The sequence below is a fragment of the Erythrolamprus reginae genome, unplaced genomic scaffold (genome assembly GCF_031021105.1).
Source record: "Erythrolamprus reginae isolate rEryReg1 unplaced genomic scaffold, rEryReg1.hap1 H_3, whole genome shotgun sequence".
NCBI lineage: Eukaryota > Metazoa > Chordata > Lepidosauria > Squamata > Dipsadidae > Erythrolamprus > Erythrolamprus reginae.
In genome coordinates, this window is record NW_027248484.1 from 1,050,728 (window position 1) to 1,064,925 (window position 14,198).

At 45.3% G+C, this 14,198-nt stretch overlaps 1 protein-coding gene across 1 annotated transcript in view; it reads left to right on the forward strand.

The window, feature by feature from the left end:
* Positions 1–14,198, forward strand: part of LOC139155570 (cAMP-dependent protein kinase type I-beta regulatory subunit) — a 90,990-nt gene that overhangs the window by 40,261 nt on the left and 36,531 nt on the right. The window contains exon 7 of the mRNA XM_070730757.1: positions 8,734–8,892. Within this exon, the coding sequence (XP_070586858.1) occupies positions 8,734–8,892 (159 nt within the window). The remainder of the gene's footprint in view (positions 1–8,733; positions 8,893–14,198) is intronic.

The following is a 14,198-nucleotide window of genomic DNA, read 5'->3' on the forward strand; positions in this document are numbered from 1 at the left end:
GCTCTCAGTGTACATAAAAAAAGAGACATTTGTCAAGAATCACAAGGTACAACACTTAATGATTGGCATAGGGGTCAAATAAGCAATGAGGAAACAATCAATATTAATAAAAATCTTAATAGAATAGAATAGAATTTTTATTGGCCAAGTGTGATTGGACACACAAGGAATTTGTCTTGGTGCATGTGCTCTCAGCATACATAAAATAAAATATACATTTGTCAAGAATCATGTGGTACAACACTTAATGATTGGCATAGGGGTCAAATAAGCAATGAGGAAACAATCAATATTAATAAAAATCTTAAGGATACAAGCAACAAGTTACAGTCACACAGTCCTAAGTGGGAGGAAAAGGATGATAGGAATGATGGGGGAAAAAACCTAGTAGCAATAGTGGTGCAGACATAGTAAATAGTTTTGACAGTATTGAGGGAATTATTTGTTTAGCATAGTGATGGCGTTTGGGAAAAAGCTGTTCTTGTGTCTACTTGTCTTGGTGTGCAGGGCTCTGTAGCATCTAATCCAACCCCCTCACACAGGAGAATATCTAACGAAGGGCAGTTCAATTTCTTCTTGAAAGCTTCCAGTGCTGAAACTCCTACAACTTCCGAAGGCAACTTCTGTTCCACTGAATAGAAAATAACAGAGATGGAAGAGACCCTGGAGGTCATCTAGTCTAACCCCCCACGCAGGAGACCCTACAAAATTTCTAAGAGAGGGCAGCTGCGAGAGCAATCATGGGCTTTCCCAAATATGCCCATGTTACACCAACACTCCGAAGTCTGCATTGGTTGCCGATCAGTTTCCGGTCACAATTCAAAGTGTTGGTTATGACCTATAAAGCCCTTCATGGCACCGGACCAGGTTATCTCTGGGACCGCCTTCTGCCGCACGAATCCCAGCGACCAGTTAGGTCCCACAGAGTGGGTCTCCTCCGGGTCCCGTCAACTAAACAATGCCGCTTGGCGGGACCCAGGGGAAGAGCCTTCTCTGTGGCGGCCCCGGCCCTCTGGAACCAACTCCCCCCAGAGATTAGAATTGCCCCCACCCTCCTTGCCTTTCGTAAGCTGCTTAAAACCCACCTCTGCCACCAGACATGGGGGAACTAAGATACACTTTCCCCCTAGGCATTTACAATTTTATGCATGGTATGTCTGTATGTATGTTTGGTTTTTATATTAATGGGTTTTTAATCATTTTTAGTATTGGATTATTATTGTACACTGTCTTGTTATTGCTGTTAGCCGCCCCGAGTCTCCGGAGAGGGGCGGCATACAAATCCAATAAATAAATAAAATAAATAAATAAATTCCATCTTGATGCAGCTCCCCCAACTTCCGAAGGCAACTTCTGTTGATTGCACTCACTGTCAGAAAATTTATTTCTACGTTCAACCTCTCCTTGATTGCTTTCCATCCATTATAATGATGAAACAGCTTTTTTTCTTCTTCTGTGGCTTCCTAGATCGTATCAAAATAAAGTTTGGCAGCCTTTTCCCGCCCAGCTTCTATTTTAAGACGCAGCTGGCATATTTTTAAGCCTACCCGACAGCGCCTGGCAGCTATTTTGGAGAAAGAGAGAGAGAGACATAGCCTCTTTTTTATTGCAAGCCCTTGGTGTGTCAGGAGGTCATCTAATTAGCCTCCGTTGGGGCGTTGAAAGCCCCGCCACCCCAAGTCACCATCTCCTTGAGAAATCCAACTGACTCATCCTTCCAACTAGACAAGCCAAGATGTCTCGGTTTGAACCCTGCCCCATCCGCAGGGCGGGGATAGAGACCAAACTCAATTTTGGCATCCTTGCAAGGATGGCGGACGGCGGTCCCTTTAAGATGGACCTTGTTTCAGGTTTTCAAATCTGAACCAGGCAAGTTGCATAAGTAACTTGCATCCATGTTTTTCAGCTTAGAAACATAGAAACATGTTGTGGTTAGCTCTGGCCCAGCTCCTGCCCCAAGGACTGTGGATGTGGGGGAGACATCCACATGCTGCAGGCCTGTTTTGTCCCCGGTGGAATCTGATGATGAAGGCTCCTCTGACCAAGAAGGCATGAGTGACAGGGAGGAGGAGAGTGGGGCAGACAGCTCAGAAGGAGATCAATTATCTAGCTCCTCCTTGGATTCAGAACAAGAGTTAATGATACAGCCACGCATGCGGAGAGCGATGCATAGGCAGCAACAACTGAGAGATTATTATCAAAGAAAATGAGGCCACCTGTGGTTGGGTGGGGCTGTGGTAATTAGTGGGTTTGGCCATTGTGGAGGATTATCTGATCGTTGTGTTTCGTGACTGCTTTACTGACTTGGACCTTTTGTGTGCTGATTTTTCCCCGCTTGGAAACTAAACCAGAGCAAAGTGTGTTTCACTTTGTGAAAGAAGAAGGACTGTGAATTGCCTCACAGCTGCAAGCTAAGTATCACAGAACTGATAAGGGACTTGTACAAATTACCAGTTTGTTTGGACACAAGTGATCTTTGCTATCCCAAAAGAGGGCTTGGTTTAAGTGAATTTTCATTAGAAAGAACATTGTTTTGAATTTTCAAACGTGTGTGTGTGTGTGTGAAATTGTATCTGTGCATTTTTGGGAGGTTTCTACCAGAGAGCTCGACAGAACAGAAACATAGAAGATTGACGGCAGAAGAAGACCTCATGGTCCACCCTTATACTATTTCCTGTATTTTATCTTAGGGCAGATCTATGTTTATCCCAGGCATGTTTATATTCAGTTCCTGTGGATTTACCAACCACATCTGCTGGGAGTTTGTTCCAAGCATCTACTACTCTTTCAGTCAAATAATATTTTCTCACATTGCTTCTGATCCTTCCCCCAACTAACCTCAGATTGTGCCCCCTTGTTCTTCTGTTCACTTTCCTATTAAAAACACTTTTCTTAAGAACCCGATTCTTATCTAGAAAATTTCATAAGTAGAGGCATTCTTAGGTAGAGGTACCCCTGCATTCTCCTTGAATACTGTACAAAGTTGAATATGTGCACAACACCCGGTGAAATTGATTGTCAATCAGTGTTGCTTCCTAAGTGGACAGTTTGATTTCACAGACTTTTGATTTACTTGGAGTTATATTGTGTTATTTTAGGGTTCCCTTTATTTTTTTTGAGCAGTGTGTGTATGTATATTATATGATATATATACATATGTTTTCGTAGATTTTCACAGGTATATGTATGTAGACTGTTCTGAGTTTGGGTTTTGCCTCGTGTAATATTTTTGAGTGTCTATGCGACATTTCGGTGAAATCACATTCACCATCATCAGGCTGAAGTTGTTAGCTTCGTGCTGCTTTGAATATATATATATTATGTATATATGTTCTTACCCCTTTTTGTTCATAGATAGATAGATAGATAGATAGATAGATAGATAGATAGATAGATAGATAGATAGAAAGATAGATTAGTTAGTTAGTTAGTTAGTTAGTTAGTTAGATAGATAGATAGATAGATAGATAGAAACATAGAAACATAGAAACATAGAAACATAAAAACATAGAAGACTGACGGCAGAAAAAGATCTCATGATCCATCTAATCTGCCCTTATATTATTTCCTGTATTTTATCTTAGGATGGATATATGTTTAGCCCAGGCATGTTTAAATTCAGTTACTGTGGATTTACCAACCACGTCTGCTGAAGTTTGTTCCAAGGATCTACTACTCTTTCACTAAAATAATATTTTCTCACGTTGCTTTTTATCTTTCCCCCAAATATATATATAAATATATATGAGCAAAAAGGCATAAGAACAAGAACAACAACAGCCAACGGCAAGGCTCGTTTAAATGAAAATAACCACTTGGGGTGGGTTTATATTTAGAAGGACGGATTCGGAATTTTATTTTGATTTGATTTCCTCTTTGGAGGCGGCCCCGCCAAGCCCACGCTGCAGAGAAAGGTAGCTTCAACCTTTTTTGTTTTCTTTTGTTCTGTTTTTACGGGAAGCCTGCTATTTCTATTTTGACCCCACACTTTTTTTGGGGCAGGCCGCCTGCTTCCCCGGCTACCGCAGCCCGTTCGCATGACCGCAGGAACGGAACAGATCTCGCCTATCTGCTGGAAGCAGATTCCATATTTGGAGTTTCTGACTCAGGCGTAACAAGCCCGGTCTTGTTACAGCTGAAAGGATCAAACGGGTAATCGTTCCAACGGAGTAGAGTTCGAGAAGGAAGCAAATGGATCAGGGAGCTGTTTTATTTATTAGAGACGGCGAAAGAACGCTTTGGAAGGAGGTGTTTTCTCTCCATTTCTTACAGAGGGGTCAGGGCTGGGAAACTTGGAGAGGGGAAGGCATGCAGACCCCAGCCTCTCCCTCTCTGCTGTGGCTTTAAGATTTGGCAGCACAAAACACTGAGGACTAGCAGCCCAGTTGAAAGAAGTCACGCTTTCCAGCAATAGAAAAAGCTTCTCCTTTTCCTTCTCCTCCTCCTTCTACTTCCTCTTCCTGTTCGTCTTCTTCTTCTTCTGCCTCTTCAGCTTCCTCTTCTTCTTTCTTCTCTTCTTCCTTTTTCTCCCCTTCTTCCTCCTTTTCCCTCCTTCTCCTCCCTCCTTCTCTCCTCTTTCGCATGCTCTTCCTTTTTCCTCCTTCTTCCTCTCCTTTTCCTTCCTTTCTTCCTCCTCCTCTTCTTTTCCCTCCTCCTCTCCTCTCCTCTCCATTCCACTCTATTCTATTCTGAATTCTCTCTTCTCTTCTCTTCTCTTCTCTTCTCTTCTCTTCTCTTCTCTTCTCTCCTCTCCTCTCCTCTTCTCCTCTCCTCTCCACTCTATTCTATTCTGAATTCTCTCTTCTCTCCTCTCCTCTCCACTCTATTCTATTCTGAATTCTCTCTTCTCTTCTCTTCTCTTCTCTTCTCTTCTCTTCTCTTCTCTTCTCTTCTCTTCTCTTCTCTTCTCTTCTCTTCTCTTCTCTTCTCTTCTCTCCTCTCCTCTTCTCCTCTCCTCTCCACTCTATTCTATTCTGAATTCTCTCTTCTCTCCTCTCCTCTCCACTCTATTCTATTCTGAATTCTCTCTTCTCTTCTCTTCTCTTCACTTTTCTTTTCTTCTCTTCTCTTCTCTTCCACATACTCCCCCTTTCCCCTCCTTCTCCCACTCATTCTCCCTCCTCCTCCCCTCTCCTCCTTTTCCTCCTTTTCTCTCCTTCTCTCCTCTTCTTCCTCTTCCGCATACTCCTCCTTTCCCCTCCTCCTTTCCTCCTCCTCCATCATTTCTTCCATTCTTTCCATTTCCATAACCGCTTTGCTTTGCAATGAAAATTCCCCGCCGATGTCATAAGTCCGAGGACCCCCTGCCCCCTGTCTACCTCATTGCAAATAGTTAGAGACACGGTCAATGTGTCCGAATGTTAATCAACGTGACCCTCCAAGGACGCTGCAATGTGTCATAAAGTTTGGAAAGCGGCTGTCAGTCACTTTGCGAACCTCCGGCGGTCGCTAAGCGGATCGCCGTAAGCCGAGGACAGCCTCTGCTACTCCTGCAACGGTTGCTGAGCCGCAGGAAGGAAGGAAGGTTAAGTGGGACCTGTTGTTGAAGGCGGCCGTGACTCATATCAAAAAAAAAAGATGGGAAAAACAATAGGAGCCCAGAATGTGTTTGATCTTTGCAAAGCTGCAGGCCTTTGGCAGAATCATAACTCTTCATATTTGGGTATATCTCCAGCTCTGCATTCCTTTGCAACAGACATGAAAGAGAGAGAGGGGGGGGAAGGAAGGAGGGAAGAGGGAGGGGGAGTCTTTGGCTACTGTGCAGAAGGGCTCAGCCGCTCCAGCCATGGAAAAAAAAGGGAATATTGGCTGGCTTTCTAACCCACGTTTGCAGATTGATGTGGACCGATACCTCGGCTGAGCTGACCTATTCAACTCTGGGTTGGTTGGGAGTTCTGTTCGGGAATCGTTCCTGGGGTCTTTCTTAAGTAGATCCCCGCGGAGAACATAAATCTTTACTCTGAGCTCCTTCTTCATCCTCTTGTGATACTTTGCAGATTTTTCATCAGGTCATTGTGAAAGTGAGGTTAATAGAAGCACTCCGCTTGCTTGCTTCTTGCCCTCCATCCCTTTTCCGTCATCCCTCCCTCCTTTCCTCCCTTTTTCTCCCTGCTTCCCTTCCCTTTCTCCTTCCTTCCTTTTTTCCTCCCTCCCTTCCTTCTTCACACCCTCCTTCCCTTCCTTCCTTCCTTCCCCCTTCCCTCCCTCCCTTTTACTTCCTTCCTTCCTCCCTTCCCTTTCTTCTTTCCTTCCCTCCCTCCGACCCTCCTTCGCTCCCTTTTCCTCCCTTCCTTCTTCCCTTCCCTTTCTCCTTCCTTCCTTTCTTTCCTCCCTCCCTCCCTTCTTCACACCCTCCTTCCCTTCCCTCCTTCCCCCTTCCCTCCCTCCCTTTTACTTCCTTCCTTCCCTCCCTCCTTCCTTCCTTCCCTGGCAGCCCCTCAAGTATTGGAAGACTGCTATCACTCTGCTAAAGAAATGATTCCCTCCCTCCCTTTTCCTTCCTTCCTTCTTTCCTTCCTTCCTTCCCTCCCTCCCACTTTCCTTTCTGCCCAGAGGCCAGCTCATGCAACTCAGCTGGCCAGCAGAGGCCAGAATGACAGGCCAGTTTATCATCAACGTACTTTCCCATCCTCATAAAATTCTGGGTGGAAAGCTGAGGTTGAAACCTTCAGCAGTTCTCCTCTCTAGCACACGGGGCCTTTTTGGTAGTGGTGACCTTTCCCCCTGTTTGGTGGCCCGGAGACTCCAAAGTGGGCATTTCCATCTGGGAAGCAAGCACTCCAATTCACAGACAGGAGGATAATCGCATGTCCTCCTGGTGGCCTTTTGTTGGCCGGCTTCTCTAGATGGACCTCCTGCGACAGCCGAGCTACAGCTGCCCTAATCCCCTGCTTGCCTGGCAATGGGAAGGATGGGAGTTGTAGTCCAGCCCACGTGGGGAGTGTAAGATTTAAGGACATTTGGTCCCGGAGAAGGTGAGCCATTTCTAAGAGGAGAGAGAGAACCAGCAAAGATTGGAACCTTGCAGGCAACCAACAAACCCCTTGAAAAAAAATTCTTCACTCTCTTTTGATTTTTGATATTTTTCCTAAGTTGGGTTTTCGTTGGCAACAGTCCTGCAGTTGTTTTCCCTTGTTATCATCTGTGATTTCTCTTCTTTCTCCCTTAAATGTCCTCATTCCGCCTACAAGCCCTGGACTTTCCAGGGTGGTCCCACTGATGTTTTTTTAAAAATTAAATTTATTTTGAAACCAGACTTTAAATCAAGGCCGCCTTCCAATAAAAGGGTTCCTTCCTTTCCTTCCAACGAGAGTGCAAGAAACGAAGGAACTTTTAAAGGGAAACGGAAAAACCTGGCATGTGAGTGTGTGTAGAAACCTAGATTTTATTTTTGGGTATTTTTTTTCTTTTTCTTCTCCAATCACGTGTACAGAAAAAAAGATACCATTAATTTTAAATTACATTACAGTAGTCCCTCGCTATATCGCGCTTCACCTACTGCGGCTTCACTTCATCGCGGGTTTTCAAGAAATATTTCTTAGGATATATGAGAGAGAGAGAGATTACGTATACGTATGAGAGAGAAAGAGAATGTTGTTGCTTTATTGTTTTTTATTATTTTTTATTAGTTTTAAGTTATATATGTACTACTGTGATATGTATTTTGTAAGAGTGTGGGAAGGGTTTATAAACACTTAAAACAATGAAAACTTACCAAACAATTACAATATAAATACTTAAATAAGTACTATCAGTCGATAAATTCCCCATCGCAGATTTCACCTATCGCGGCCGGGTCTGGAACGTAACACCCGCGATAGGTGAGGTCTTACTGTACAATATATCATTTTTGCAATTTCGGTATACATAGATTAACCAATGCTACCTCCTTACCATTTGACATGTGAACCAAAAAATTATTTATTTATTTGTTTGTTTGTTTTTTGTTTATTTATTTATTTATTTGTTGGATTTGTATGCTGCCCCTCTCCGCAGACTTGGGGGGGGGGGCTAACAACAGCAATAAAACAGCATATAATAATAATCCAATACTAAAACAGTTAAAAACCCTTATTATAAAAACCAAACATACATACAGACATACCATACGTAAATTGTAAAGGCCTAGGAGAAAGAATATCTCAGTTCCCCCATGCCTGACGGTTTACGAAAGGCGAGGAGGGTGGGGGCAATTCTAATCTCTGGGGGGAGTTGGTTCCAAAGGGCCGGGGCCGCCACAGAGAAGGCTCTTCTCCTGGGTCCCGCCAAACGACATTGTTTAGTTGACGGGACCCGGAGGAGGCTCACTCTGTGGGACCTAACTGGTCGCTGGGATTCGTGCAGCAGAAGGCGGTCCCTGAGATAATCTGGTCGGGTGCCATGAAGGGCTTTATAGGTCATAACCAACACTTTGAATCGTGACCGGAAACTGATCGGCAACCAATGCAGACTGCGGAGTGTTGGTGTAACATGGGCATATCTTGGGAAGCCCACGACTGCTCTCGCAGCTGCATTCTGCACAATCTGAAGTTTCCGAACACTTTTCAAAGGTAGCCCCATGTAGAGAGCGTTACAGTAGTCGAGCCTCGAGGTGATGAGGGCATGAGTGACTGTGAGCAACGACTCCTGGTCCAATTAGTGACCAGGAGTCACTGTTTTGGGGAGGATCTGTTCTGTTCTCTCCACCCTTGCTTCTCTCCAGGGCTAACGTGCTTTTTCCTTTCTTTCCTTAAGGTCTACGTGAACGGAGAATTGGTCACCAGCATTGGGGAAGGAGGCAGCTTCGGAGAACTGGCCCTCATTTATGGCACACCACGAGCCGCCACCGTCAAAGCAAAGACGGACCTCAAACTCTGGGGGATTGACCGCGATAGCTACAGACGCATCTTGATGGTGGGTTTAAAAACAAACTTGGAAGCCAGACTCACCCCCCCTCTCTCGCCCTCCTTCCAAGGCTATTCCTCAACTTTGGTTGAAACAGTTTGTTAATGTGGGGGGAAAGTTCTTGAATTGAGCCATCTGTCTTTATAAAATGAAACGCATCTCCGCCGATGTGGATTGATGAAAGACAAAAATCTCCCAAAATTAGACAAAACTCTATTTATGGGCACGAGAGGCCTTGGATTCTCCCTTTCTTCTGGAGAAATTAAATTAGGTTCATTTTGGGGTCAGGGACAACTGCGGTCAGATTTGAAGGCTCAGTTGTGTTGACCGAAGAAGGACTTGTAAGCCAGTGATTTTCAACCTTTTTTGAGCTACGGCACATTTTTTACATATACAAAATCATGGGGCACACTGAACGGGAGGGGGGGGGGGGGCTAAAAAAAGTTTGGACAAAAAAATTCTCTCTCTCTCTTCCTCTCCTTCGCTCTATTTCTCTCCCTTTTTCTCTCTCTTCCTTCCTTCCTCTCTCTCTCCATCCCTCTTTCATTCTCTCTTCCTTCCTTCCTCTTTTTGCTCTCTTTCTCTCTCTCGCCTTCCCTCCCTCTCTTTCTCTCTCTCTTGCTTTCTTTCTCTCCCTCTCTTGCTTTCTTTCTCTCTTTCTTTCTTTCTTTCTTTCTCTCCCTCTCTTGTTTTCTCTCTCTCTCTCTCACTCTTGCTTTCTTTCTCTCTCTCTCTGAGCTTCGCGGCACACCTGACCATGTCTCACGGAACACTAGTGTGCCACGGCACACTGGTTGAAAAACACTGTTGTAAGCAATGAACTTCTTAATATGAGGGTGGCCCAGAAAGTAATGCACCGCATTTTTTTCTTTAACAATTATTCATTGTCGCAAGTCAGTTCCATTAACCAAATTCATCCTTTTAATCCATAACCTCAAATCGAATGTGATCCATCACGTACCGGTACCAATTTTGCATTGTCTATTTTGTCACATCCTTCCAACCCAAGACTATGACCCGCCTGAGCGCTTTCTATCGCTGCTTGTTTTATTTCTCTAAATTCTCCCATCGCATTATTTTTAACTAATACTGCCATTTCCTTAGTAATTATCCATCGTATATTTAACATCCTATTAATATCCTCTTGCACTTTTTGCCAAAAATTCTGCATCAGGGCTGGGTTTCAAAAATTTTAGCAAGAGGTTCTTTGCCCAGTAGGTGGTAGGTGTGACTTAATCAACCTCCTACACAACAGTGTGCGGGGCAGTAATGGACTCCTATGAGTATGGTCAGCTTTGCAGAACCAGTAGAAAAATATAGATTTTTTTTTCTTTTTTTCCCTTCTGGGCTCTGGGTATAAGAACCTAAGAAGAGCCATGCTGAATCGGGCCAAAGCCCATCGAGTCCAGCATTCTGTGTCCCACAGTGGCCCACCAATTGTCCGTGGGGATCTTGAGCAGAAAGAGAAGGCAAAACTCTCCCTTTCCCTTGACCCCCAACAAATTTCTTTCTTTCTTTCTTTCTTTCTTTCTTCATTCATTCATTCATTCATTCATTCATTCATTCTTATTTATTTATTTATTGGATTTGTATGCCGGCCCTCTCTGGAGACTCGGAGCGGCTAACAGCAATAATAAAACAGTGTACAATAGTAATCTAATACTAAAAACGATTAAAAACCCATTAATATAAAAACCAGACATACATACAAACATACCATGCATAGAATTGTAAAGGCCTAGGGGGAAAGAGGATCTCAATTCCCCCATGCCTGACGGCAGAGGTGGGTTTTAAGCAGCTTACGAAAGGCGAGGAGGGTGTGGGCAACTCTAATCTCTGGGGGGAGTTAGTTCCAGAGGGTCGGGGCCGCCACAGAGAAGGCTCGTCCCCTGGGTCCCGCCAAGCAACATTGTTTAGTTGATGGGACCCGGAGAAGACCCACTCTGTTGGACCTAACTGGTCGCTGGGATTCGTGCAGCAGAAGGCGGTCCCTGAGATAATCTGGTCCGGTGCCATGAAGGGCTTTATAGGTCATAACCAACACTTTGAATTGTGATCGGAAACTGATCGGCAACCAATGCAGACTGCGGAGTGTTGGTGTGACATGGGCATATTTGGGGAAGCCCATGATTGCTCTCGCAGCTGCATTCTGCACGATCTGGAGTTTCCGAACACTTTCAACACTATATCCTCCTTGAGGTGCGGTGACCAGAACTGTACACAGCACTCCAAGTGTGGTCTCACCATCGATCTGTACAGAGGCAACACAACACTTGCAGACCTATTTTCGATTCCCTTCCTAATCATGCCAAGCATGAAATTTGGGGTTTTTTTGTTTTTACTGCTGCTGCGCACTGGGTTGACATCTTCATTGTCCACCAAACCACCAAGATCCTTTTCTTGGGTTGTGTCAGAAAGCTTGGGACCTTTGTTCCTTCTCACGTTTGGTGTGTGTGTGTGTGTGTGTGCCTTTTAAGTTGAGCGCAAAAGTGAACATTTGTTGCAGAGTTCATCTTCTAAAGAGATGAAAGGAAGCCACTATCTCCTTTGGAGGTTTTCTTTTCAGAACTGAAGCCCGGCCGACCTTCTTCAATCGGCCTTTGTTGCTTTCTGGGATTCAAGGTCTTTTTTGGGGAGGGCGGAGGGAAGAGGGCAGCCGCACAGGTGCAGCGTCTGGGAGACGAGTGGGAGGGACGACGGAAAGGGAGCGTGGAAGGAAAGTGCGTCAGATGGCCAAAGGGTGGGGGAGAAGGGGAGAAGATTGGCTGGCACCGGTGGCGAAAGGGGTTGCAGGGGGGGAGAAATAATCACGCGGGACAGAGCGTGGGAGTGCGGAGGAAACTGGGGGAAGCGGTGAAAGTCAGGAGGCTGCGGAGGTTGTCATTTTGCTGGACAAGACACAGTTGTTGCTTCCCTCCCTCCTTCTCTCCCTCCATCCCTCCCTTTCTCCCTCTTTTCCTTCTTCCCTCTCCTTCCTTCCTTCCTTCTCTCCCTCCTTCCGTCTTTTCCTTCCTCCCTCTCCTCCCTCCTTCCTTATTTCCTTCCTTCCTTCTCTTCCTCCTTCCTTCCCTCTTTTCCTTCCTTCTTTCCTCCCTCATTCCTTATTTCCTTCCCTCCTTCCTTCCTTCTCTCCCTCCCTCCTTCCCTCTTTTCCTTCCTCCCTCTCCTTTCTTCCTTCTCTCCCTCCCTCTCCTTCCTTCCTTCTCTCCCTCTCTCCTTCCTCTTTTCCTTCCTTCTTTCCTTCCTTCTTTCCTCCCTCCTTCCCTCTTTTCCTTCCTCCCTCTCCTTCTTTCCTTCTCTCCTTCCCTCTCCTTCCTTCCTTCTCTCCCTCCCTCCCTCTCCTTCCTCCTTCCCTCCCTCCTTCCTTCTTTCCCTCCCTCCTTCCTCTTTTCCTTCCTTCTTTCCTCCCTCTCCTTCCTCCCTTCTTTCCTTCCCTCCTTCCTTCCTTCTCTCCCTCCCTCCATCCCTCTTTTCCTTCCTCCCTCTCCTTTCTTCCTTCTCTCCCTCCCTCCCTCTTCTTTCTTCCTTCTCTCCTCCCTCCCTCTCTTTCCTTCCTTCCTTCTCTCTCTCCCTCCTTCCCTGTTTTCCTTCTTCCCTATCCTTCCTTCCTTCCTTCTTTTCTTCTCCCCCACCCTTCCCCCCAAAAGAAGACATCTGGGCGAGATTTTCAAGGGCAACTGTGTGTGTGTGTGTGGGGGGGGTTAGGCGTGTGTGTGTGTGTGTGTGTGTGTAGAGAAAGAAGCCATTTCAACCCCCCTTATCCGCCTCTCCGAGCTGAATGAACCTGCTCTCCCTCCCGCCGGCTCCCTCTAATTGTCCCCGCAAGGCGAATGAAAAGGATGGGGCAGGAGATAATGAACAGGTGTTTAATCTTGGATTGGCCACAGAGAGAGAGAGAGAGAAAGAGAGAGAGAGATTCCTGGTGCCAGCAGCCCTGAATACCATTCAGATACTCATCACTCCCTTTGGCCTCGGTTTGCAGGCTTTTCGACCGCCAATTCTTTTATTTTTTGCTGCATCCCGTTGCCAAATTGGGCTGATATCCCTCTCTCCTGTCCTCGTTTATTTATTAATTCTCCCCCATTAGCACCGTTTACTGAGTTCCACGCGCTAAGGCATTGGTTGGGCCGTCTACCGTCCCCTTCCCCACCTGGAACACATACACATTCATTTCTCCCGTAGGGACGTTGATGAGTCTTTCTCTCTCTTTGGGATGATTGCCCACTGGAACTATCTTCTGACATTTATTTCCTCCCCCCTTGGCTTCTCTTGCCCTGTCAAGCAAAAAATAAAAATAAAACCAACCAAAAGAAACATAGAAGATTGACGGTAGAAAAAGACCTCCTGGTCCATCTAGTCTGCCCTTACACTATTTCCTGTATTTCACCTTAGGATGGATATATGTTTATCCCAGGCATGTTTACATTCAGTTTCTGCGGATTCACCAACCACGTCTGCTGGAAGTTTGTTCCAAGCATCTATTACTTTTTCAGTCAAATAATATTTTCTCACGCTGCTTCTGATCTTTCCCGCAACTCACCTCAGATTGTGCCCCCTTGTTCTTGGGTTCACTTTCCTATTAAAAACACTTCCCTCCTGAACCTTATTTAACCCTTTAACATATTGAAATCTTTCGATCATGTCCCCCCTTTCCCTTCTGTCCTCCAGACTGTACAGATTGCGTTTATTCAGTCTTTCCTGATAAGTTTGATGCTTAAGACCTTCCACCATTCTTGTAGCCCATCTTTGCACCCGTTCAATTTTATCCATATCTTTTTGTAAGTGAGGTCTCCAGAACTGAACACAGTATTATTCCAAATGGGGTCTCACCAGCGCGCTATACAGCGGGATCACAATCTCCCTCTTCCTGCTTGTTATACCTCTAGCTATGCAGCCAAGCATCCTACTTGCTTTCCCTACCGCCTGACCGCACTGCTCACCCATTTTGAGACTGTCAGAAATCACTACACCTAAATCCTTCTCTTCTGAAGTTTTTGCTAACACAATTGGCTGCATAGCTAGAGGTATAACAAGCAGGAAGAGGGAGATTGTGATCCCGTTATATAGAGCGCTGGTGAGACCCCATTTGGAATACTGTGTTCAGTTCTGGAGACCTCACCTACAAAAAGATATTGACAAAATTGAACGGGTCCAAAGACGGGCTACAAGAATGGTGGAAGGTCTTAAGCATAAAACGTATCAGGAAAGACTTCATGAACTCAATCTGTATAGTCTGGAGGACAGAAGGAAAAGGGGGGACATGATCGAAACATTTATATATGTCAAAGGGTTAAATAAGGTCCAGGAGGGAAGTG